Source organism: Adiantum capillus-veneris, chromosome 23 (assembly GCF_014529385.1).
Source record: "Adiantum capillus-veneris isolate H3 chromosome 23, ASM1452938v2, whole genome shotgun sequence".
Classification (NCBI taxonomy): Eukaryota; Viridiplantae; Streptophyta; class Polypodiopsida; order Polypodiales; family Pteridaceae; genus Adiantum; species Adiantum capillus-veneris.
This window is the reverse complement of record NC_140953.1, coordinates 7761497-7788255: the sequence shown is the minus strand read 5'-3', so window position 1 is coordinate 7788255 and position 26759 is coordinate 7761497. Positions and strand designations below refer to the sequence as shown.

The following is a 26759-nucleotide window of genomic DNA, read 5'->3' as shown; positions in this document are numbered from 1 at the left end:
GAGTCTCAACCAAAAGAAGTCTCTCTCTACCCCCTTCATGGTGGTAGCAATGCCGCGGTGACCCGTAAAAGGTGGACAGTGGCATTCAGTCATAACCTTTTCCCTCAACGACTGTGTAACGCACAACATAGTCTTTCTCATCAAATAGCCTTCCCGAAGGGAGTAGCCAGCTACTGTCTCCCCATCCCGTATCCGTGTGAAAATATCTGCAAAATCTGTATCTGTGGCACACTGATTGACCATATCCTCGAAGCTCCTATGATGTATCGGGGAAATAGCCAGAATCAACGGCTGATACAAAACATCTGCCACCACATTCTTCTGTCCCTGCACATGGACAATCTGGAAGCGAAACTGTGACAAGATGTTCGCCCACCGCATCTGCTTTTCCGAAAGCTGCTTCTATGACAAGAAGTCGCGCAAACTCTGATGGTCTGTAAAGACAGTAAAATCCGCTCTGAGTAGGTAATGCCGCCACTGAGTAAGAGCATGGATAACGGCCAAAAGCTCTTTCTCATATATCTGTGCTGTCATCTCCGGCTTAGAGAACAATCGGCTCTCGTAAGCAATGACATGGCCTTCTTGTATCAAGACCGCACCCAGACTACGACCACAAGCATCACAATATACTTCAAATGACTTTTGCAAATCTGGCAAAGTCAAAACTGGGCCCGTAGTCAATTTCTCTTTCAATGTCTGAAAGGCAGTCACCTCTGTGGATCCCCACTAGAAAGGGACTCCTTTCTGTATCAAGATATGCAAAGGGGAAGCAACCTCTGCAAACTTTCGTATGAACCACCTGTAGTACGAACACAGTACCAAGAAGCTTCTAACTTCATGGACATTCTTCAAATCGGGCCAATCACGGATAGTCTCTATCTTGGCCGGGTCCATTTGTACTCCAGCTGCTGAGACAATGTGTCCCAAAAAGTGTATCTCTGGTAGGAAAAATTGCATTAATCACTAACTTGTGATCTCGTAATGCCTGAAAGACTTGAAGCAGATGATCTATGTGTTCTGCCTCATTCTTGGAGAAAACAATGATGTCGTCAAAGAAAGTGCCAACAAATAGTCTGTACTCTCGAAAAATCTTGTCCATCATCCGGTGAAATGTCGAAGGAGCATTGGTTAAGCCAAAAGGCATCACCAAAAACTCAAATAACCCAAAAGTAGTCTGAAAGGCTGTCTTGTAGACGACTCTCGGCACGATTCGGATTTGATGATATCCACTCTTCAAGTCAATCCTGCTAAAGCACGAGGATCCCTGTAACCTGTCGAGTATATCATCGATCCTAGGAATCAAAAATCTGTTCTTGATGGTGATTTTGTTGAGAGCTCTATAATCGATGCACATCCTCCAAGATCCGTCTTTCTTCAAATCCAACAACAGTGGAGAGCAATACGGTGAAGTACTAGGCTGGACAAGACCCTTTTCCAAGAGGTCTTTCATTGGGTTCATAATCTTTTCATTCTGTACTCAGCTCACACGGTAAGGTGGCCGGTTCGGTGACATGCTTCCAGGTATCAGGTCAATGGTCTGATCTTCAGGCCCTCTAAAAAGCAATTGGCATGAGTGTGGAGAAAAATCTTGGCGTTCTATTGTTCAGGTCAAAACATATTCAACCTTTATCCAATCGTTCAGTTCTCTCCCAAAAGAATGAGTAAAGAAACTGAAGTTCATCAAGTACAATCTCTGAGCCCTTCATTTATCAAAGTCGATTTCTCGGCCCGGTAGTCAACCACGGCGTAGTTCTTGTGGTACCAAGGGATCCTGAGTAGAACGTCACTCGCGTGCCCTGAACACCCCTGTCATTGCAAACGAAGTTTGCCAATGCTCCACCCGTGTCATTGCAAACGAAGTTTGCCAATGCTCGGTGTAATGGCAACATCCCATTCCGGTGCCAGTCGAACTACCTCCGCCTGCGGCGTCAGTGTGTCGGGCGTAATTCCAAATTGAGCCGCCAATTTCAAGTGAAAAGAAGTTGGCCTTGGCTCCTTCAAAAGAGCTTCCTGATCCTTCACTTTGCCCCAAAAGCGGCAAAGTTTGCACTTTCATTCATTAGATTCGGTGCAGGTCCCACGCCATGTGGTACTAGTTCTGCTTTTCTATCTGCCTTTTCTGCCACGTTCTCAACTGCTCTCGAACTCTCAGGCCTGTCGTCGTCTTTATCATTCTGTTCTTTCTGTGCCTTTTTAGGGCACTTCGCGGAGATATGTCCCTGTTCCCCGCATCCAAAGCACTTCCCCTCTCTGATGAAGCGAGCTCTCTCCTCAGGAGTAAGCTTGGGTCGTGCATCCTTTTTCTCTGGGTTGCTCTTTTTCTTTCTACTTTCATTCCCAGAAGTCTGTTAGGCTCGTTGTATCATGGCCTCATCAATGGGGTAGGTCAGACTGCCAGAGTGAATGGCAAAGCCCCGCTTCGCATGACTCATCAACTTCTGAATAGAAGCTGACTTCTGTTCCAAGCAGTGATCTCGGATCTCTGTAGGTAGACCCAAGGTGAACCGCTTAACCTGTTCTCTGAACGAGATCTTCTTGAATGAAGAGGCGGATAGAAAAGAGCTCCAGAATCTTTCACAGTAAGCATTGATTTTATCTTTCTTGGTTATCCGAAGATGGTTCCAAGCAGCTCATACATCTCGTTCATATTCTTGCGTCAACCAAGAAGAAATAAAAAGCTTCTTAAATTTTAGCCATTTAACTGGCGCAGTCTTGTTTAAAAGAAGCGTGGACCACCAAGTACGAGCATTCCCCTTACAGTAAGAGGTAGCTCTCCGAATCTTGGAGTGCTCTGAATAGCGTCCTTCCGCGAAGGCGATGTCAAACTACTGTATAGAAGATAGCCTTAGAAGCATCTAAATATCTTGAAAAAGTATCAAACTTGATCGAGTGGCCACCTTCCTTAAACTCTCGGACTTTCTTGCTTTTATCTTCGAGAAAGTCATACTGGTTGGCTTTGTAAAAATTCTTCTTGTTCGCATAGAAGTTTCCATCATCAGAATCTGAGCTGTCTGTAGATGGGTCCTTAGTAGAACTGTCAGTCTCTGGGCGAGATTTAGTCTTCTTTGCCTTTTTCTTGCCCTTTCCGAAGCTTTGTTTCTTGCTTCGTTTTTTACCTTTTCTGTCTTCTTCGCTCGAATCTGAAGAGCTAGAAGAACTGTCAAAAGAAGAAGAAGAAGAAGAAGAACTGGGTACTCCTTCAAATCGAACACGCTTCTTCTGTTTCTTTGCCTTGTCAAATGTCAATTGACGACCCAAATATCCCGGGAAGTCAGTGCTTTTCTTCTGCTTTTTGCCATGCTTTTTGGCTTTCTTTTGCGCGTCAAAAAGCTGAGCAATCCGTGCATCAACCACCTCTTGTAATTCGTTCTCTGAGTACTGTTTATGATCAGAAGGTTTCTTGAGAGCGGGTTTCAAAGGTGGTGTAGTGGTTTTCTGCCACTGCGCATGCACTTCCTGAAAAGAAGTCTCGCTCATATATTTTACCAATTTGGGATCCTTCGCAAAACTGAGCATCATCTTTGTTGCATCGCCGATTAATTGATGACGCTTCATCTCTCTTTGCTCCGCCTGAGTAGGCCGAGGCGGGCCATACTCTCTGTCAGAATCTTCGTTGTGATCCCTGCCCGCATCTCCAGATGCAGAGGGAGTCGACTGATCCTTGTGTGAAGCCATAGGTACTGCCGAAAAAAAATTGGGGATCAGATTTCCCGTAGAAGAGAAATTGGCCGTGCTCTGATACCACTATAACAGACTTGGACACTTCAAGTCAAGAATCAATCGCGACAGCACCAAATAACCACTTCAAACAATTCACAGATCACAATAGATTTGCACTGGCCCGGTGGAGTTCCGTGCCTAGAGATATTGGCCCCAAAGACTGGCGCCCCTTTCTGTATTTCTTTTTGTGTTAATCAGTTAAAAGTACAAGAGAGTGGGTCGGGATTCACTCTCAAACTCTGCGTCCAGATGCTCTGAGAAGTGAGGCCCTGCCCTCACCACTAATTTAAAGGTTACAAGGGATGCCAAAAGCAAAGCCCCAAAAGCTTGAAAGCAAAAGCAGAGTTTTCTCTCTCTCTCACACAAGCTCTCTCTTGAGCTTTTAATCCAAAAAAAGCAATGATGCTCTCTCTCTCTTCTCTCTCTCTCTCTCTCTCTCTCTCTCTCTCTCTCTCTCTTTCCCATGCGTAGCCATAAAAAGCAGATAGCGTCGCTTGGAAGAGGAAAAAGCAGCCTGCCAAATCCGAAAATCCGTACGCTGGCCCACGTGGCAGTTTTTAGGGTTTCAGCCAGCAGTTAGGGTTAGGTTTCCAGAAATTAGGGTTTGCTGAAAATTAGGGTTTTTGGCAGATTGCAGGGTTTGCAGGAATTTTAGGGTTTCTGCTACCGTAGCCACGTCATCACTTTGTGACATTGACATAGAACCTCAGTATCCCTTCAGTACCTCAGTACCCAGTACCACAGCATCTGTAGCCCTTAGCATCAGCATCTTAGCATCCAGTCATTGTAGTAGTATTTGTGTAAGAATAAAGAAAGTACTTGCTTTGGCAACAGAGCAAGGGGGCCCTTGAGGGTTGGGACCCGACATCCTTGTGTCGTCTCTTTTCTCTCTCTCGTCATCTCTCTTTCGTTCAGTTTAGTTCAGTTCTTTCAAGTGAAGTAAAGTGTCCCTTGTGTTTGTTTGCGGAGTACTAGATCCGAGCAAAATCCTTATTCTCTTCCGTTGCACCTGGCATTGGTATCATAGCTTTGTGCGTGCTTTGGCTTCGTGAACTCAAGGGAAGAACCATCAAGAACCTAAAGAACAACCTCAAGAACCAAGAACCCCAAGGAACCCAAGAAGAACCATCGAGCCCAAGAACCCAAGGAACCTCTCCCAAATTTTTTCCCTTGAAGAATCTTTGAGTCCCGACCATGGACTTACCAGATTCCATCGACCTCGGATACACGAGAACCTAGATCTTGAGTACCAAGATCTCCTAGCTTTATATGCGGATATGCAAGGAGTCGGAGACAAGATCCCTAACCTCTTTTGCATTTGCATTCGCATGTAGCGGGCATCCATTTCCCTCGCCATTGAACCTTTAGAAAGGACTCCGGAACCACACCATAGTCCATCAGCATCGGTAATGTTTTCACCACAATCAGAGTTCGGGGAACAACTCTTGCTATAGCAGGCAGAGTCAACACTATCTGGTATAGAGCCCAAGTTGATATTCGGCAATCGTAGTAAGGCTGGATAGTGACCCTTACACGTTGTTTGCATCGCCAACAGTACCCACGACACCCAGAGCACCCTTAGTACCATCAGACCGTGGTTTCGGAGGAATCTGCATTGGTTTGTGCATCCACGACATCAGAAGCATTCATCAGTCAGCATCAGAAGTATAGAAAGAAATTCGGCAGCTGTGCCTCACTTCTAATAGGGGGGGATGTCACGTGCGCACTTCACTTGCGCCACGTGGACATGCTTCTGCCATAGTCTAGCATGAGTCTTAGCTTAGGCGTGAGCGTGGCACCTTTGTGAGCCTCTAGTAGGACATGCATGTCCAGGCCAGTCACACTTGCATACCCTCTCTTGCACAAGAACATTCATTTCATCATGCAGGCATTTTAACGCGCGAACCACCTCTTATAAGTCATTTTATTAAAAGTGACTTTTGGAATTCTTTTTGTAAGTTTGTTGGAAAGTAGGTCGGGCAAATTGCTAAAGATCTATAAAAGAAACCCATTGGGTACTCAGTAGAAGCAGAAGAAGCAGGGACATAAGGAGGCAAGCACCCAACAGTCAAGCAGCACCTTAGCAGGAGCCCTAGCGTTTTCTCAAGAAGAAGAAGGCCCATATCAGCCTGGCGTTTTCAGTTTTCAACAGACAACCTAGCGTTTTCAGTTTTCAGCCTTGACACCGTCATCGTTGACACCATCATTGTCATCGACATCGTCATTGTCATGGCAGTCCCTATCTTGACGACAACACCTTTGTCATCGTCATCGCAGATTCCTATCTTGACGACGACACCTTCGTCAATGTCATCGTCATCGCAGTCCCGGACTTGACAATGACACCATCGTCAGAGCCACCATCGTCGTCGTCGTCGTCGACATCATTGTTGTCGACATAGACCAGCAGTACCCATCGTCGACATCATCGTCTTCGACATAGACCCTGTCGTCGACATCCCCATCTTCGACACAGAACCGTCGTCGACTTTACCGTCTTGGACACACTACCGTCGTCGACTTCACCCTCATCGACAAAGACCCTTAGTACCTCGTCGTCGACTTCATCATCTTCGACATAGATCTCGTCGTGACCTCGCCGTCTTCGACATAGAACCCGCAGTACCCGTCGTTGGCATCATCGTCTTCGACATAGAACCTTAGTATCCCTTCAGTACCTCAGTACCCAGTACCACAACATCTGTACCCTTAGCATCAGCATCTCAACATCCAGTCATTGTAGTAGCATTTGTGCAAGAATAAAGAAAGTACTTGCTTTGGCAACAAAGTAAGGGGGCCCTTGAGGGTTGGGATCCGACATCCTTGTGTCGTCTCTTTTCTCTCTCTCGTCATCTCTCTTTCGTTCAGTTCAGTTCAGTTCTTTCAAGTGATGTAAAGTGTCCCTTGTGTTTGTTTGCGGAGTACTAGATCCGAGCAAAATCCTTATTCTCTTCCGCTGCACCTGTGTCACCAGCGTGTGACTACTATCTATCCTTTTTGTTGATTTCTTTCTTATTATCTATTTACTTTCACTTTTTGGAAACACCCCTCGGGAAATCTAACTGCCCTGCATTGCATAGCTAGTGCGGAACTATTCAGAGGGAGTCCAGGCGTGAAGGCAAGAGAGCACTAAGGTTGGACAAGGACTATGGTTAGCCAAAGTGGGGTCATTGACTAGCCAAAGTGGAATCCTTTGCTACAGAGGCTACATTTCAGTTCTGGATGTGGTTGCAGTGTACAAAGAGGGTCGGATGACCTAGAAAGATACAATGGCAGCATCTCCTAAAATTTAGGGAACTGCTATTTTGGGACCTAAAAATGTGTTGGCGTCATTACCTCCGGAATGACAAGGGGAACATTTTCTTGCTCTGCTGCAAAGTCAACTGATGCACCAGTTGAGATATTTTTAGCCGGGAATGCCCAAAGTCGGAAAATGTGCCATGTGGCACTCTGTGAGCATTCTGCTACTCCTGGCTTGAGAGGGGGCGCCTAAAATGAGAGAGGAGGCTGATTTTCAGAATTTGTCACAGGTTAAGAGCTATGGAGTGCTTGCTTTCCCTCCTATGTACAGTGCGGTGCCAGGAGTGATGCCCTACACGTTACGCACTGCCCTCTCTCTCCCCTTTGGCAGTATGTTATGCCCCACTAGTGGGCTTTTCATTTGACCAATGTACAGTTGTGTGGGTTCATGCGCGATTGCCGAGGCAAGAGCCTCTTGCACAGGTACTGGATTAGCTAGCGGCTAATCCCCCGTAGGTACAGGTGATTCGGAGAGGTTTCACGCTCGAAATCTCGTCCGATTCAAAGGGCAAGTAGCCCTACAGGTGCGGGAGCTCGAGGACTTGCCACGGATGCGACCGGCACGCGAAACGGAGCTCGAAACAGTAAATTACAGCCTGCTGTGTATTTTTGCAGGTTTAGGGTTTTGGCCCTAAACGGACCCTAATACCCCCCGGAGGTTCGGGGACGCAAGGGGACCGCTGTACAGGTGATCTGGCGCATTTTCAGGGCTGAAAACAGAGAATTCAGCGTGCTGCAGATTCTCGCCAGGTTTTGCAAAGTGCCCGTATGCATCGGGAAAGTCATTTAATGCGTGGGAATACTGACCGTGAAGGGTTCTAGTACAGTTATGTTGCCGAAATCAGGCCAGAACAGTCAAAATTCAGCCAAGGTTGTGCGGGGCAGCTTGGAAAGAACCACAACGTTTATTCCCTCTTTTAAACAATAAAGAAATATTGAAAGGGGCGCCTAAGTTAGGGGCCAATCTGGTGTCGGTCTTCTCATACAGGTGCATTCTAGCATCTGTATCCCATTCCCCTCTCTTGTGTCACTATAGCGCAGGTATAATAGACGACTAATAATGGGTGAAAGCTAAATCAAGGTTTAAAGTAAAGTCTACCGCCCTTTTTGGATTGAACAGGCCGGTTACATGGTTCCATCGACGGGATTAAATCACTTTTTCCCATAGAAGTGAGCCTTGGTCAGATTGGGCTTGAAGACACAGGGGATCATAGACCAGACACAGGAAATAGCAATTATGGCTGACAGACCAGATGATGTGACTGAAGAGGTTTCCTCTTCACAGGGTCAACAGACACATGAAGTGGGTGAGTCCTCGAGACCACCACAGACGGATGATGATATATTCTGGACCAAGTTAGCTATTGCTGTGGCTATGTTCACACAAGTAATGCAGAACCCGAGGTTTTTAGCCTTTCTGCAACCTCCTGTTCCGTCTCAGCATGTTGGCTCACTGGATTGTATTCAGAAGCCTGTTAAGGCTCAAGCACAGGTGATTCATACTGCACAATCAATGGAAACACCTGTACACTTGACGGAGAACATGCAGTCTCCACAACCTGTGCCTTAAGGTGCAAGAACAAGTGGCTGAGATGCCAGTCTTTCAAGCTGTACCAGTTCAGCCCGCCACCTTTCAGCAGCCTATAGCTGGTTCTAATGGACAAGGAAGAAACCTACAGGCTATGCAACAGGTCTTCCCACCACCTTCAGTACACCCTGGCTATTGTGGAGGTGGATCGGTATTCCAGAGCATGGCTTGTCATGCACCTGGAAATCAGTTTTACACGTCAGGAACAGTGTTTGGGGGTGCTCAAACGATGATGCCTAACCCCATGTATGGTGTCACGAGCATGCTACTATGGTTTCAAAGCACTCAGGGCCAATTTGGGATGCCACAAGCAAATTTTGGTATGGCTGGAATTACAAATTTTTGGTATGGCTGGTATGGCGTTTCCAGGTCAACTTAATTGCGGTCAGGGAACACAAATGAACCCTAACAGTGTTCCCATGTTTCAGTCACTTCCATATGACAATTTGACGCCGCTGGAGAGGCCAACTCCGTACAAAGAAGGTGGCAAAGGTGTGTCATTCACGACCTTTACAGGGTTTGATGACAGGAAGAAGGCTCTCTCATTCCTCCAGCAATTTGACAAGGCCTATGCAGGGGGAAACTTTACAGAGGCTTCAAAGGTCCGCAAGGCAGCCACTTTCTTGACAGGGAATGCGGGACAATGGTGGACAACTTTATTGCTTCAAGGGCAAGCTCCGTCCACATGGATTTACTTCAAGCAGATTTTTGCAGCAGCATGGTTATCTGATGACTTTGAAGCAGATGTCATGACAGAATGGCACCAGCTTAATGCTGCTACTTGCAAGAATCTGGATGATTACAATCGGAAGTTTTGGAAAGCTCTACTTCCAGTAACTTCCTATAGGTTTGTGCCATTGACAGAACAGATTGAAAAATACTGTTGTGGCCTACCCAAAGGATTGAGAAAGTACTGTACGAAGACAAAAGTCACTACTTTGACGCAGCTCATCGAGGTAGCAAACACTGGCAATGGTTTGCTCAAGGGAGAAGATTGTGAATTCAATACTGGCGTCAAGGAAGGATCAGCCAAGAAAAATTCAGCGAAGAAGTATGTTTCCAAGGAGGTTCCTAAAGTGACTCAGGAGCCAACCAACGCAGGGAAAGGCAAAGCTTTGGCTGAACCAGAAAAGGGACCAGTGAAGAAATGGAAAAGACGTTTTCCTCGCAAGTCAGAAGAGCAAAAGAAGGTCCTGAGGACAGAGAACAAATGCTTTATTTGTGAGCAGCCTGGCCACATTGCTCACAATTGTCCTACAAAGAAAAGGCCAGCTGATTCTGAAGACAAGGAGGACAGGAAAGGAAAGAAGCCCATGGCTGGTCTAGTGCCAGATATGGTGGGCGACAAGCCAAATTCAGATGCAAGTGAGCTTTGCAGAGCATGGGGAAAGGTCAGGGATCAAACAATGCTTATCTTCTTTGATCCAGGTGCGAAAGCCAACTTCATTTCCCCAGAATTGGCTTCAAAGTTGGGAATCAGACCTGAAGAGATGGGGTATACAGCAGAGGCAGGTTTGGCATGTCCTGGCCATACAGAGGTTGTGACACCCATCATTGGAAAGTTGCGTCTACATATCCAGTCCTATGTAGATGCTGAAGAATTTTACATCATGCCACTGGACGGATGTGATGTGTTGTTAGGTATTCCTTGGTTGTTTCGTGTACAGGAAATCATGGATGCCTACAATAAAAAGATCACTGTACAGAGCAGGGGAAAGACTCACATTCTGGATGTAAAGCTTAAAGGGGAGTCTATTCCCTTTGTATCAGCTTCTGCTATTACTTCTGTAATGAAAAAGCATCTTTCTGCGTACTTGGTTTTTGCATGTGAAGTGTGAGATTGTGATGAATCAAATTTATCTGTGCTAGATAAAGAAAGGTCAATGTTTTTACAACAGTATAGTGACTGTTTTTCCGATTCATTACCGTCTCAATTACCGCCAGAGAGACCGGAGGACCATGCGATAGATTTGGTGCCAGACAGTAGCCCACCAAATAAGCTTGCTTCACCTTTACATGCTCTTCAAAAGAAGGCAGTCACCTTCAGATGGACACAGAAAGAGATTTCAGCTTTTAATCTCTTAAAGGAAAAGATGATTTCAGATCCAGTCATTGTGCTGTCAGATCTTAGGAAGTCATTTGTGGTCCAGTGTGATGCCTGCGGTAGTAGCATTGGTGCAGTGCTAATGCAAGATGGCAGGGTAGTAGCCTATGAGAGCAGAATTTTGCAAGGGCCAGAGATGACCATGCGGGTCTATGAGAAAGAGTTACTGGCTGTGATTCATGCGCTCTTAAGTTGGAAACACTACCTGCTAGGTGCAGACTTTGTTGTCCAAACGGATCATCAGACCTTGCGATACTTCTTGACACAAACAAAGTTATCTGAGAAGCATATGCGATGGGCAAATATCTTGTCAATGTTCCATTTTCAGATTGTGCATGTGGAAGGCAAGAAGAACGTTGTGGCTGATGCCTTGTCAAGGAAGCCACAAATTTCAGCTGTGTCAATTCCTTATCATCATGAACTTGATGATATGAAAGAACAGTATGCAAATGATGAAGATTTTGCAAGGGTCTTCGAGCAGCTAATGGATGGACAACGTCATGAACACTATCTTCTCAAAGATGGGTTCATGATGATGCATGGCAGATTGTGTCTCAAAAAGCCATTGCGACGCAAAGTTATGGAAGAGAGTCATGTCCCACCGTATGCAGGGCATCGTGGTATTGATGCTACAGTTAAAGCGGTTGAGACATTCTTCTACTGGCCTACATTGAGAAGAGATGTGGATGCCTTTGTGCGAGAATGCCTAATTTGTCAGAAGGTCAAGTTTGATAGGCAAAAGGCACCAGGGTTATTGCAACCACTACCTATTCCAGATAAACCATGGGAAAGTATTGCTATGGATTTTATCTTTGATCTTCCGAGAACGCAGACAGGAAACGATGGTATTTGGACCATTATTTGCAGATTCAGCAAACAGGCTCATTTTATTCCTGTCAGGAAGAAGATAAAGGCAGATCAGATGGCACGCTTGTTTATGAGCAATATTTTCAAGTATCATGGCATGCCACAATCGATTGTTAGCGACCGTGATCCACGCATGACAAGTTTGTTCTGGAGAGGCTTGTTTGAGAATATGGGCACAACACTCAAATTCTCTTCGTCATTTCATCCTCAAACAGATGGGCAGTCAGAAGAGGCAAATTCTACTGTCCTAGATCTGCTGAAGTGTTATGTGTCAGAGCATAAAGGAAAGTGGGAGCAGTATTTGCCATTGGTGGAGTATGCATACAATAATACAGTGCATTCATCAACTGGCAAGGCACCTTTTGAGATAGTTGAAGGTGGCAAGAAAGTTCCTCCCATACTGCATACAAAGGACAAGATATTTGAAACAGATAAGTATGTTCAGGACATGGATGAAATGTACAAGAAGGTCAAAGTAGCCTTAGAAAAGACTCATGCAAAGCAAAAGAAAGCAGCTGATCGTCACCGTCGTGAAGGGGTATATTCACTTGGTGATTGGGTGCTTTTACGCTTTGAAAAGGCAAGGTTAAAGAAGATGAAGGGCAAGGAAAGACTGTTTCCAAAGCTCAGTATGCGTTACTATGGGCCTTTTCAAGTATGCGACATAATCAATGATGTTGCATATAGGCTGAAATTGCCTGACAGTTGGAAGATTTACAATGCGTTTCATGTGAGTCTTCTCAGACCCTATGTGGGTGATGTGCCAGAAGATATGCCAACTGAAGATCAGCCGGAAGTCGAGGAACTTGACAAGATCTTGGTCCCTGAACAGATTTTGGCACACAAGGAAAGGAAAGTGAAAGGCAAGGTTGCTAGGCGTTATTTGGTAAAGTTCAGAAACTATCCACCAATGGATGCTAAGTGGATGGAAGAAGGTGAACTTGCAGAGTCACCAACTGTGTTATCACTTTACCTTGAAGCCTTCGATTTGCAACCTACTTTGACCCCTTGAGTTTCAGAGCTACATGGATTGTCAGTGTGACAATGGCTTCTGAAACAAATGATGTACATGGTATTTAAAGTGAGCTCAAATGGAATACTTGTTACATGAATGTTAGAGTTGTACAGATTGTCAGTTTGGCAATTGCTCTTATGGAATGTCCAAAAGTTTGGTTAGTGCTATAGAAGTGAGTATTTCTTGTCAGTTTGTCAAGGATACAGTAATTGCTTCTATTAAAGAGTACATGTGTAACTGCATTCTTAGACTGTCGGTTTGGGTATGCTTGAAAGTGTTACGGGATCCAACGTGTACTATAAGACAGTGGCAAAATGTGCAGCTACCATTTTGTCATTGGAAAGTTAGTGACTCAAAGCAATGGCACAGTGCGAAGCTACCACTATGTCATTGGGACAGGGTTCACACGTAGGCAATACATGAGTCGACGAGGTGTTGAATACACCAGGGTTGACAATGAGCATGTATGTGTCGTACATGTGTCGACAGGTGTTGAATACATCAGTGTTGACTGTGAGCATGTACGACATAGATGCAAACGAGGACGTTTGAGATTTCAAGAGGGGGGTGTGTCACCAGCGTGTGACTACTATCTATCCTTTTTGTTGATTTCTTTCTTATTATCTATTTACTTTCACTTTTTGGAAACACCCCTCGGGAAATCTAACTGCCCTGCATTGCATAGCTAGTGCGGAACTGTTCAGAGGGAGTCCAGGTCTGAAGGCAAGAGAGCACTAAGGTTGGACAAGGACTATGGTTAGCCAAAGTGGGGTCATTGACTAGCCAAAGTGGAATCCTTTGCTACAGAGGCTACATTTCAGTTCTGGATGTGGCTGCAGTGTACAAAGAGGGTCGGATGACCTAGAAAGATACAATGGCAGCATCTCCTAAAATTTAGGGAACTGCTATTTTGGGACCTGAAAATGTGTTGGCGTCATTACCTCCGGAATGACAAGGGGAACATTTTCTTGCTCTGCTGCAAAGTCAACTGATGCACCAGTTGAGATATTTTTAGCCGGGAATGCCCAAAGTCGGAAAATGTGCCATGTGGCACTCTGTGAGCATTCTGCTACTCCTGGCTTGAGAGGGGGCGCCTAAAATGAGAGAGGAGGCTGATTTTCAGAATTTGTCACAGGTTAAGAGCTATGGAGTGCTTGCTTTCCCTCCTATGTACAGTGCGGTGCCAGGAGTGATGCCCTACATGCTACGCACTGCCCTCTCTCTCCCCTTTGGCAGTATGTTATGCCCCACTAGTGGGCTTTTCATTTGACCAATGTACAGTTGTGTGGGTTCATGCGCGATTGCCGAGGCAAGAGCCTCTTGCACAGGTACTGGATTAGCTAGCGGCTAATCCCCCGCAGGTACAGGTGATTCGGAGAGGTTTCACGCTCGAAATCTCGTCCGATTCAAAGGGCAAGTAGTCCTACAGGTGCGGGAGCTCGAGGACTTGCTACGGATGCGACCGGCACGCGAAACGGAGCTCGAAACAGTAAATTACAGCCTGCTGTGTATTTTTGCAGGTTTAGGGTTTTGGCCCTAAACGGACCCTAATACCCCCCGGAGGTTCGGGGACGCAAGGGGACCGCTGTACAGGTGATCTGGCGCATTTTCAGGGCTGAAAACAGAGAATTCAGCGTGCTGCAGATTCTCGCCAGGTTTTGCAAAGTGCCCGTATGCGTCGGGAAAGTCATTTAATGCGTGGGAATACTGACCGTGAAGGGTTCTAGTACAGTTATGTTGCCGAAATCAGGCCAGAACAGTCAAAATTCAGCCAAGGTTGTGCGGGGCAGCTTGGAAAGAACCACAACGTTTATTCCCACTTTTAAACAATAAAGAAATACCGAAAGGGGCGCCTAAGTTAGGGGCCAATCTGGTGTCGGTCTTCTCATACAGGTGCATTCTAGCATCTGTATCCCATTCCCCTCTCTTGTGTCACTATAGCGCAGGTATAATAGACGACTAATAATGGGTGAAAGCTAAATCAAGGTTTAAAGTAAAGTCTACCGCCCTTCTTGGATTGAATAGGCCGATTACAACCTGACACCCGTTGCTTGAGAAATTTTGGATTCTTTTGTATAGTTCCCCAAAGCATAGATGTTGTCGAATTGCTGTAGGAACTGCAATGCTTTCTTGCGATCTTTCACCCCGGAAAAAGTGAAAAATTTGATCGTCGTGCCACCATCTTTGAAATCTTTGGGTTGGTTAGGTGCATATCCCGGGTATGGATAATAAGGGTATCCATATGGGCTCCAACCATTGTAGCCTGGTGGCGGCGGTGGTGGAGGTGGAGGTAATGGCGGTGGCAAAGGCGGTTGCACTGGGTTAGGGTCAGATGGCTACACCATATTCTTGAAGACTCCCCCGATCGGAACAGACGACTGAGAAGGTTGCCGGTTGGAAGCTCTCGTACTTTCTGGTGCCGGAGGAGGAGGTACCACCTAGGGAATCAAAGGGGGTAACATGTAGCTCAGAAATTGTTGAGTACTTTGTAGCATCGGAAGATTTTGCTGAGGATGCCGCGAAAGAATATTGTGAAGCTCGTTGAACAGAAACTGCAAATATTTTGCTGAATCCATGAATTCCAAGTCTCGGGTTCTTTATGGCTTATGCCCTGTAGGACATAGCGATGAAGACGGGAGCGAGCCCGATGCGCGATGAAGTAAGGGTGGGGGTGGCTAATAAGTCCGGGTTGGAGGGCGAAGATACCTCAAATAAAATTCCAATAGCTCTGTCTGCTCTTTTGTAGGACCGGTAAAGCACACGCCTGATGCTCTGATACCACTGTCACAAGATGGCACCACGTGCCAATAGAAAAGAACAGAGTTTTAGCACTTCAATAACAACTGAAGTGAGAGAGAGAGACGACTCGCGACACGGAGTGGCCGAAGTCCACCCCAGAGAGTATTGGCCCCAAACCTTGGCGCCCCTTTCGGTATTTCTTTATATTGCATCAACACAGTACAAGCCGGTACTCTAGACTCTGCATCTTCTCCAGGAAGCATGCCAGAGAATGAGCCCTAGCCTCATATTTAAAGGCCCTTGGCATGAAAAGCAGTTTTTTATGAAAAGCCTTTTAACTCAAAAGAAATTGGTGCAAAAGCAATGCCAAAAAGGTGCCAGTGTAAATCACGGAATTTCTGTACAGCTATTAGCATAAAATGCGGAAATCCGTACAGCTTGCCACGTCATCATGTCAGTGCAATTTTCGAAACTGCCACGTCCCCATCTGCGGGTCTTGCTTTATTTTAATCCTTATGTCACTTGGGGCCCCTTCGGACAGGGTCTTCATAAGTTGGTAGGACTTCTTCTTCTTCTGCTACTTGTTCTTCTTAGGGTTTAGGCCTCTCGGCCGGCATCTACAAGTTGGCTCCATTCTTTAGGGCTTTGACACATCAGCAGTTTGTGACATATACTATCCCACACACAGTCACACACACTCTCATTGTGTGAAGTGCAAAGTGCAAGAGCTCCCTCTCCTTCTCCAAGCAAGTAGAGAGGTTGAGAGCCTACACCAACACTCTTGGCTATGGAATGCAAATCCAACCAAGAGCCATGCTTCAATGCTTAAGCTTGCCATCTTCTCCATCTTCATTACTATGCTATTATGTATGCTAGCAAGAAGAGTGATGATAAGTGAGGAACTAATTCTTTCTCCTATGAAATGTTTCTTCCTCCTCTTCCCTACCCTCATTCCTTACTAGCTCTCTCCACCTTCGAAGGTGTTTGAGGTCTTGGGACTGACACTTGGGATAGTTAAAGCTTTCCACAAACTTTATGTTATGCTTGTGATGCATGAAGCTTTCCATCTTCATTGCATCACCTAGGTCTCAAGGAACACAAAGATTGTATTGTAACAAGTCTCTCTTGATGGGAGAAATCGTAATACAAATGCCTATTGGAGGGGGGACCGGCTCCACATAAATCCGGTCCTCAACTGTTGTCATGTTCTCTAAATTCTCTCTCTTGCAAAAGTATTGTTCTCGCCAAGTTAACTAATTGCTATGTTTATGTTGCTATCTTCAATTATGCTCACCCGCTATGCTCACAAAAAATTTCACAAAAGTACTCTCTAATTTCCGCTACTCTCAAGTTAATAGGCCAATTCCATCACATTTTGGTCATGGGGTTTTAAGGGGAGGTGGAGCACCCCAATTCGGTTCCTATAGACAAAGGGGAGTCGGCACCTCATTTATCATTAGTTTTGTGTATCTCCAAAGTTAGCTAGCGTTTTGGGTCATGGTATTGGAGCTTCAGTGTTAGACTCAACCTCGGAGTGTTTTTTGCGATGTGTTCCAAGACTCAACCTTGGAGTGTTTTTTGCGATGTGTTCCAGTGCTTTTTAGAGTTTGAAAGGGGAGATAGCTTGCTCTCTTTTCATATTCAAATTTAGGTGTTATCATATTTAGTGCGAGCTTTTGAGGATCTTGTGCTAGATTTGCAAGTTTGGAGGGTTGCACATCGGTGTAGTAAAGTTCAGGTTCGGAGTGGTCATTTTGATCGAGTATAGAGCTCGATTGGGAGGTGAAGAAGTGGTTTGGAGGAGGGATAGTTGGCTGGTTGCCATTTGTGTCTTAGATTTGGTGGTGATTTGGAGTTGTACGGGTTGATTTTAGAGCGGTTTCTTCCAAGTATTCGAGCCTATCTGTAACAAACTGCTGATGTGTCAAAGCCCTGAAGAATGGAGTCAACTTGCAGATGCCGGCCGAGGGGCCTAAACCCTAAGAAGAAGAAGTAACAAAAGAAGAAGTCCTAACAACTTATGGGGACCCCGTCCGATGGGGCCCCAAGTGACATAAAAGGAAATAAAGCAGGACCCCCCCCCCCCCCCCCCCACCCCCCCACACACAACACACACACACACACAAGAAATTGCAATGGTTGAGTACCTCACTTTGAAAAGGAGGGGATGTCACGTGCACATCTAACCCTATGTGTACGTGGACAAGCTACTTCATGACAAGGGTTCAGTTCAGTTCAGTCAGTCTAGCTTAGGAAGTGATCTGGCACTTTTGTGAGTCTATTCGCAGACCGTGCATGTCCAAAGACTTAGAGTAGATGCATATCCTCTGGTTGCATGCAGCATGATCATCAGAACCCATCGGGAGTATTTTTACAGCGCATAGACCTATTTTCCCTAGTTTTGATATTTTTCACTTATTATTTTTAAGTGACTTTTGTTGGGAATTGGGTAGGGCAAATTAGCAGAGTAAGTATATAAAGAAACCTAGCGCTAGCACTTTCTGGCAGAAGAGGCAGCAGGAACCAAGGTTCAACAGTCACCTTCTCAAGAAGATCCCCCCCCCCCCCCCCCCCCAAAACAAAAGCAAACCCTAGCGATTTGCAACACAACAGACCTAGCGTTTTTCCATCAAGAACTCAGCCTTGGCGTTTTTGCATTGCAGAGCAGCCGGCAACAACAGGACCAATAGAAACACTAGCGTTTTTGCAACAAGACTCCAATTCAGCCCAGCGTTTTTGGATCAGCACAACCTACTAGCGTTTTGCAGATTCTTCGCGACAAGGCTCAGATTTGCACCAGCGTTTTCAGTTTTCAGCAGTTAACACAACAGAAGAATCCCCGAACCTCGCAAATCTCACCTTCTCGCAGCAGATCCTCGCCACACGGTCAGATCCCGCGTAGTTTGCAGATTCAGCCCGGAAAATGCAGATTTTGGCATCTGCGTTTTCCATCGCCGTCCTCACCGACATAGAGTCAGAATTCAACAGATACACATTTGCAGATTTCAGCCCTTAGCGATTTCAGTTTTCAGCCCGTCTCGTCGTCGTCCTCATCGTCGGCAAGTCCAAGCATTGTAGAGATTTGTGCAATCAATAGTAGACCGCTCTCACCATAGAGAGTGGGGCCTTTGGAGGAGCGTTTGACAACATTCTGGTGTCGTATTCTTCTCTCTCTATCTCTCAGTCTCAGCACCTTCATCCACAGTGCTCATCACTTTGTTTGTGTCCATTGCACTCTCTCACTAAAGGAACGGAAGGCTCTCCCTTCCGTAAGTAAAAGGAACCCTTGAGCACAGTTCGGAGCACTCATCTTGAGCAAAGTCCCAACATTCACATCCTCTGCACCTTACACATTCATTAAGCAAGACTTAATCAAGAAGGACGGGAAGATAATGAAACTTCAGGCAAAGCTCCCTAGAAATTGAGACAAAGCACAAAGCAAGAGAAGGATTCATGCCAAGAAACACAAGTTCTGAAGGAAGGACGATACAGCTATACTCATTCAACTCAGAATATTTTGTGAAAGAGGTGCTTTTAGTCCTTCAAGAAAAGGCTAGGCTTGAGGCCTACAGAAAGACAGCAGAATAGGATGACTCCCAGGAAATACAGGCCTTAAGCCAGATCAACAAAAAGACTCATGCTAGAAACACACATACTTGAGGAACAGCTGACCAAGGTGGTTCCGTTTGTGGACTTGGCGTCTGTGGGACCTAATCCTTAATGAAGCAAATGGCAAATACGCAAACTTTGAGTTATTTTGACCTGAGATTGAAGGTAGTAGTCATGCGATGACCAGACCCCTGAAAGCCCACTCCACCTCAAGAACAAACGTGAATATAATCTTTCTTATACTCTCTCTCTCTCTCTCTCTCTCTCTCTCTCTTCTTGCAGAAGGGGGCAGACTGCAGCCCCTTTATTGCTCCAATTCAGACAGCGAAGGGGGCTTAGGCAGCCTATTAGAAGAGACATCAGTCGTCGATCATCCCTCTCGCAATCTAAAATGAGCGAAAACTTGGCAGCGGAGCTAGTTCTGTACCGCAGTTTTTGTGACAGAAAGAAACAAATCTACAATCATTTGCCTATTGGCTTCAAGACATTTTGTGTGATTTTGCTGGTGGGTCCTCTGTGTTCTAAATGTTTACAGCTTACTAGTAAAGCAATGCGCAGCTTGTGCGCATACAAATAATCTGGAATTGGCACTCTGTCTGATGTTTATTTCTGATAAGCTTACAAAATTGCAGGATTGTTTGCATCTATTAAGCTTGTTCAGTGCGTTTTCAAGTACTCTATGGGCAGTTATTATGTTGGTAGCCGTCTAAAATTGTTCTAAACTGTTTGATTAGTGACATTGTCTAAAACCAAAAAGAAAGGGAGGGAGAGCAAGGAATCATTAGTGAAGACTGTAAGGGAATGTCTTGAAGAGTACTCGTCATTGTACATCTTCGCATTTGAGAATATGCGGAATACAAAGTTCAAAGAGTTCCGTGACAGCCTTAAAAGTAGCAGCAGGTATTTACCTGGTGTCAAGGTTTTCATTATGTTTTACTTAATATGAACATTTGCCATTTTCAATGCGCTTTGTCCAGATTTTTTCTCGGCTCCAACAAAGTCTTGCAATTAGCTCTTGGAAGGACAACAGCAGAGGAAGTTAAGGATGACCTCCATAAAGCCAGTGAGGTATTTCTTCCCTTTCAAACTTTAGGTCCGTTGTGTCTGGACTTGTGTCTTCTTTTGATCTGTAGAACCTAAATTTTGACTGTTGTGCTACTCGTTAACAATGAAGTTGTGTGTGCAGATGCTACATGGAGAGTGTGGTCTTTTTTTGACAAATTTGCCTAAAGAAGAGGTTGAAAGGTTGGTTATCTTTTGGATACTTGCTAGACCTCAAGGGGGAACTCTATACTCATTTATCTCTTTGTATAGAATCTTTGAGGAGTTTGAAGAGCATGATTTTGGGAAGACTGGAAGTCTTGCTACAGAGACGGTATTTGACTTTCTCAAATCATATTATTGAGTGCAAACATTATCAGGAAGTTAAGATTTTGTTTCAACAGGTTGAATTGACAGAGGGGCCTTTGGAACAGTTTAGTCATGACATGGAACCTTTTTTGAGGAAGCAGGGACTTCCAGTCAGGCTCAACAGAGGTAATTGCTGCCTTTGCTGGTGATCAGCTACTTTTCTTTGGGATATATTTTAGGTCGGTATTGTGAGGTGTCCGATAGAAAAATACTTCCTTCTAGTGTTGGTTGAATTTGGTGGCTCATACAGGAAGCAAGAAGACCTATGCTGTTGTGAAATGTATGGCACACCTTATTTTGTTACACATTGCTGTGGAAGTGTCCACTATTTGACATGAGAAACTTACCTTTGTGATATGTATGGAACACATTATTTTGTGATGCATGGCTGTGCAAGTGGCCACTATTTGACATTAGAGAACTTACCTTATTGTGTTGGGTGAGTTTGTGGCTGTTACAGAAAGCATTTTCATTTGCTGTGCGCGTAGTCTTCCTCATTACCTTTTCGATGGTGGGGGCGGTTCTACTTTTTCTCTTCTAGAAAAACATGATGTCTTTGAGCATGATTGCAAACAGTGCTTGATTCCAAACCACCCCCCCCCCCCCCCCCCCCCCGGCCCCCCGCAAAAAAAAAAAAAAAACTTGTAAAATGTTCTCAAAATTTGTAGGTGGGATTACACTAAACCTAGGTACTGATTGCAAAGCGAAAATTGGAGAATTGTCGATCTCTCATTTTGCAAGAGAAAATGGGCTAGTTCAAGTTGATGACCTTTTATCTGATGTGATGTTTTACTGTTATGATGGGTTGTATCTTCTATTAAGACCAAATTCAAATGTGAGTACCTGCTTAGATCTGTAGCCAGTCCAAAGATTTCTGGACTCCTATCACTCCGTGATGTAAAGAGGCAATGGATGTATGCGTGGAAAACGATTTCAGCAGTCATTAGATGAGACTCACCACCTGGCGAGTGTAGCTTGCAATTGCCGATTTCCTAATAGAGGCAACACTATGTTCTCCTGTACTCAATCCAACGTAGCTGAATTTCTTAGGTGGTCAGTTGCAGAGGTTTTCTTGCATTCAATCATTGAGTCATGCCACTAGCCTATGTGAAAGTGGGCTTTGGCTGTGCATGCCATCGAGGAACAATGCTGTCTTAAGCGTCTAGGATTCCTTATAGAATATCGCCAGTGTAGCGATCTTTACAGCTAAAATTACTAGGATTTGTTTCATTCTTTCCTCTCTCTTTTCCTCAAGGAAGTTAGATTATAGTCCTTGTGTGATTGAGGTCACATTCACAGCTAACTAATCCTTGGCGCATTTTATCCCATCCGTTGCTCCCTCGTTCATTATGTACTGCACTTTCTGACAGATGTGTTTCATAGAACTGAGCAGCTAGCTTCAACCACTTGCAAAAAAGCACGTATATGATGTAAGCTGATGGTGATTTGTCTGCAGGTGTAGTAGAGCTGATTGCAGATTACACAGTCTGTCAGGCTGGTGAGCACCTCTCTCCAGAAGCGGCCCGGATTTTGGTATGTAACTAGACCAATTCATCGACTGTCTCTTTATAAAGATCATTTACCTTGATGTTTCATAATTCTTAGACCTTTTTCTTTTTCGCTGAGACAGAGGCTTCTTGGAATACAAATGGCTACTTTTCGGTTGCATCTTATTTGTAGGTGGAGCCCAAATGAGTTTCATGTTTTTAGAGACACATCAGAGTTCCTTGATGCCAAAGGCGGCTCATAGGCATACTTGTAACATTATTAATGCTGGTGTTTTGGTGCTATGTTGAGAGCAAATTATGATCCCCCCCCCCCCCCCCCCCCCCCCCTCCCCGTGGGCCGGGGCGCCCTTATGGGGGGCAATGTGGCTTGGAAACTGGGTATGTAAGGAGTGATTTGGGTTTAAAATTTGAGGAAAGCTGGCTCGAAGATGTTTTTAGCACGCAAGTAAGGTTTGATACCCAAAGGTTTTATTTGCAAGCAGCAAATTGGACTCTTCCAGAGTCCCCCAACACCTCGCTTGGAAAGGAATGGGAGGTAAGCTCTGTTGTAATTCGCATTGAAAGCCCCTTTTTGATATCTTGGATCAATTCGATCAATGTTTTGTTTTGTGTAGTTTGACATTTTCGCATGCCTCCCATTCTATAGGGAGTTGATGTGTAGAGCTTTCGTACATGTTTCTTATGTACAGGACCACGTCCATTGGCTATAGCCTCAATGAAAAGTAGACCTTTGGTACATGTTTATCTTGAGCTACACAACTCTATCCATTGCCCGTAGCTCAGTCGGAAGCGATTGTCTTAAGGAGGAGCATGTGGTGTTTGTTTCTTCACTTGGAGAAAATTCGAAGGAAACTAAGCTTTTTCACACACTTTTCAAGTGGAATTACAAATACTGTTTCCATCCTATAGAAAAAGTGCAGGAGTGGCAAAGCTGTCCAAGAAATGTTGAGAGGAATATTCAATGTCAAGATGTAAATTTGAGGAAAGCACTCTGAGATGTTACTATCTTTTAAGTAGGGTATGATGGTTAGACTCTCAATCTCGCAAGGGGTTATATATGCATAAGTAATAGGACTATTGTTGTGTTCCAATGTCTCCATTTTAAAGGGAATAAAAGCTGGGTTGTTATAATGTGGAATCGTAGATTGTAGATAAGGGGTATGCTCAAGTATGTATGGGTAAGTACAACCTCCGCTTAAAAGACAAACTTGAGTGATTTGGTTGGAATGTATACATGTGTAATGTGCAAAACCTATATATGTTGTAAACCTTCATTTGAGGAAGGTGGCATTCATTGTGTGTCTAATGACTCTCCATGAAGTAGATGCATTGCATATCGTTTTTTGGTAATAGTCAGAGACTTTATGGAACAAGTATGTGTGTTGTTTGCATGTTTATCTGGAGAAGTTTTGTCACAATTTATACTTAATTTTTCTCTTTTTCCAAAAAGAACCGAAAATGCTGCTGGATAGTCTTTTATTGATGCTTTGTGGTCTTCAAGAAGTTCTGATATGGTTTCTTAAAAGAGTCTTTTGGAGAGAGATGGAACTACTTTAAGTACGAAGTGAATATATGTATACAATCTTATGTATATATGAGTGAGATAAATATGTTTGGGAGAGAGCATTACAAAATGTTTCCCAACAAAGACATGTTAACTAAGTGTGTCTGCCTTTATCAACTCTATTTGGGCTATGCATTGGTGAGTTGGAGCACAAGATTTTTGAGAATATGAATGAGCTTCATATTGGTAATGTTGAGATTAATCTTTTATGGCATGTTGTGAGTTGGAGCACAAGATTTTTGAGAATATGAATGAGCTTCATATTGGTAATGTTGAGATTAATCTTTTATGGCATGTTGTGAGGTGAGATGTGGATGCGTTTGTGCGAGCACGTGCGATTTTCCACAAGGTCAAGTTTGATAGACAAGAGGCACCAAGATTATTATAGTCACTATTTATTCTAGATAAACTATGGGAAAGTGTTGCTATGGATTTTATTTTTGATCTTCCAAGAATGTTGATGAGGAATGATGGTATATGAACAATTATTTGCAAGTTCAACAAGCATACCGTTTTATTCTTGTTTGGAAGGAGATAAAATCTGAAGAGATGGCACGGTTGTTTGTGTACAATGTGTTTAAGTATCATGGTATGCCACAATTTATTGTTAGTGATTGTGATTCTCGGATGGCCAACTTATTTTGGAGAGGCTTGTTTGAAAACATGAATACCAAGCTCATGTTTTCTCCTTATTTCATATAGATTGATAGTCAGAAGAGGCTAATCCTATTGTCTTACATTTGTTGAAATGTTGTGTGTCAGATAATAAGGGCAAGTGGTAATAGTATCAACCTGAGCTTGAGTATGCGTATAACAATATGGTGCATTTGTCAATAGGCAAGACATATTTTGAGATTGTTGAGGGTGGCAAAGAGATTCTTCCTCTTTGGCACACAAAGAACAAGATTTTTGAAGTAGATTGAGACCGTGGATGAAATGTATAAGAAAACCAAGATTGCCTTGGAGAAGACTTAGGCAAAATAAAAAAAGGTTGTTGATTGTCACCAATATGAATGGTTGTTTTCACTTTGTGATTTGGGTACTCTTACATTTTGAAAGGCAAGGTTAAAGAAGATGAAAGGCAAGGAAATGTTATTTTACAAGCTTAGCATGTGTTACTATGGGCCTTTTAAAGTACTTGACAAGGTCAACGATGTTGCTTATAGGTTGAAATTGTCTCACACTTGGAAGATTCATAATGGGTTTCACGTGAGTCTTCTAAGACCCTTTGTTGGAGATGTGCCGGATGAGGATCAACCAAAAGCTGAGAAACTTGATGAGATCTTGGTACCTGAGCAGATTTTGACACATAAGTTAAGGGAGAAGTTGCACAACGGTATTTATTGAAGTTCAGGAATTATCTTCCTATGGATGCAAAGTGGATGGAAGAGTGTGAATTGTAGTCATCGAATGTACTGCAGCTTTACCTTGAGGCCTTTGGGTTACAACCTATATACGTCCCAACTCAACATGTTCGAACGAGGGGTAATGATGGAGCTAGTACATCAAATGTACATACAGATTCAATGCAATAGAAGTATATAATGCTCTACAAATGTTAAAGGTATTATGCTCACTTTTATTGTAGATAAAATGACAAAAGTATGAAGATTTCATTAAGTCATTTGTGTCTATGTTCCATGACCTATCCTACAGATACATGTGATGATAAAAGGGTGCTATCACACTAAATCATCTATGGTATGTATAAGGGCTAGAAAAATACATTTTTCCTAACCAAACAAAATAAGGGGAAACTTGAAATTCTCCCGGTTTTTAGGTCAAGATTTGAAGCTTTTGCCGGTAATTACACTAAAGCTTGTGTAAATTTGCCGGTTTTCTTAAAGGCAAGCTCAAAATCTAACGGGGATTTTATAATTTCAGCCGGTTAAAATACACTAGACCCTGGTTTTTTTCTAACACTGGTATGTATATATGACATGCAATCGAGGACGTCTGTGATTTCAAGAGGGGTATGTCATGAGGCTGTGGCAACCACTAACCTTAGTTGGTGGTTTCTTTCCATTGATTTTTATTTAATTGTTGGGACCCTCGTTTTGAAGTCACAAATGGTCGGACATTGTATGGTAAGTGTAAAACGATCAACGGTTGAGAGTTTCACCCGTAACAGTGAAGGTTAGATTGCCACAAGTTGGTGGTCGGACCAATTGGCACTGAAATCCAAGCAGTAAAAGGGTGTCTAGTCTCAATTCAAAGTCATTTAGGCCCCGTGCTACACTTTATAAGTTGGTGGGTACTAGGAAATTAACTCAAAAGAGGCAAAGTGGACACTTAGCGGCTCCAGAGCCATTCTGCTTGACAACTCAGCTAGGGACGTCCATTTTGAGAGAGGGGGCTGCTTTTCTTCTTCATTGTGAAGTACACTGTGTGTGAGTAGTGGGTGGAGGTCTTACAACTTTAATGGAAAGCTTGTCTTCTTCCATGTCTTATGTAGCATGATGATTCTGCTCTCGTGCACCTCTCTCCCTCTTTGAATATAGAAATGTGATGCTCTGCTTGAGGGCTTTTCATATGTATGTACAATTGTGTGGGTTCATGTGCGTTTGTCGAGGCAAGTGTTAAGTATGAAGCTTGATTCACTCCTTATAATTTTTAGTCTTAAAAACACAAATTTGTAAAGCCCCCGTCGAAATGTTCCTTCTCGTAGGAATATTATGGCAGGACGGCAGTCGGCAAGTGGTCGAAAAATGGTAGGTCGGTTGGTCGGTGGCCAGTAGTTAGTGGCTGGTGGTCGGAAGTCAACGACCGGTGGCCAATGGCCGAATTTAATGGCTGGTGGTCGATTTTCGGGCTTGTCTTCTTAAGGACGACCACAAATGGGCGCATGGGAGAGTTCAACTTGGATTTGTCTACACAAGGATGGCTACACTCGGCTGCCTCTCATGAGAGAGGGCATCCCTTTTGGCCTATAAAAGGAGGCCTTTTGTACACACAAAATGCATTCTGAAGTTGAGGCAACAAGGTGTATGTGAGGTGGTGAGAGTGAAGCAAGGCGAGAGCTCCATTAAGGGTATAATCCCTCTGTAACCTATTTCTAGTTTGAAGTACTAAAGTCATTGAGTGGTTGCTTTCCCATGGACGTAACCCACATTGGGTGAACCACGTATATCATGTGTGCTCTCTCTCTCTCTCTCTCTCTCTCTCTCTCTCTCTCTCTCTCTCTCTCTCTCTCTCTCTCTCTCTCTACTCTGTAACCTCTCGTATGTGAAAAATTCTCTCTCCATTAAGTAAACTACTCTAATATCTACTTATCTACTTAGCTATGCCCTATTTTTTAACAACAAGAGCCTCTTGTGTAGGTATTAGATTAGCTA

The 26759-nt window shown here is 44.1% G+C and overlaps 1 protein-coding gene and 1 pseudogene across 3 annotated transcripts in view; one reads left to right on the top strand and one right to left on the bottom strand.

Annotated features, from left to right (window-relative positions):
• LOC147427386 (Ribosomal protein L10 family protein) overlaps positions 1 to 22951 on the top strand; it is a 51155-nt gene extending 28204 nt beyond the window's left edge. Inside the window, exons 2-9 of one of the 3 annotated variants that reach the window (XR_015186048.1) lie at positions 19677 to 19842; positions 19920 to 20010; positions 20129 to 20187; positions 20257 to 20317; positions 20388 to 20478; positions 21809 to 21885; positions 21983 to 22395; positions 22550 to 22951. Coding sequence is in view for 1 of the 3 variants with exons in the window: in XM_086497398.1 (XP_086353524.1) it covers positions 19677 to 19842; positions 19920 to 20010; positions 20129 to 20187; positions 20257 to 20317; positions 20388 to 20478; positions 21809 to 21885; positions 21983 to 22102 (665 nt within the window). In the remaining 2 variants the exon portion in view is untranslated. The other 2 variants (XR_015186049.1, XM_086497398.1) reach the window with 2 other exon arrangements.
• LOC147427381 (uncharacterized) overlaps positions 1 to 26759 on the bottom strand; it is a 156917-nt pseudogene that overhangs the window by 57259 nt on the left and 72899 nt on the right.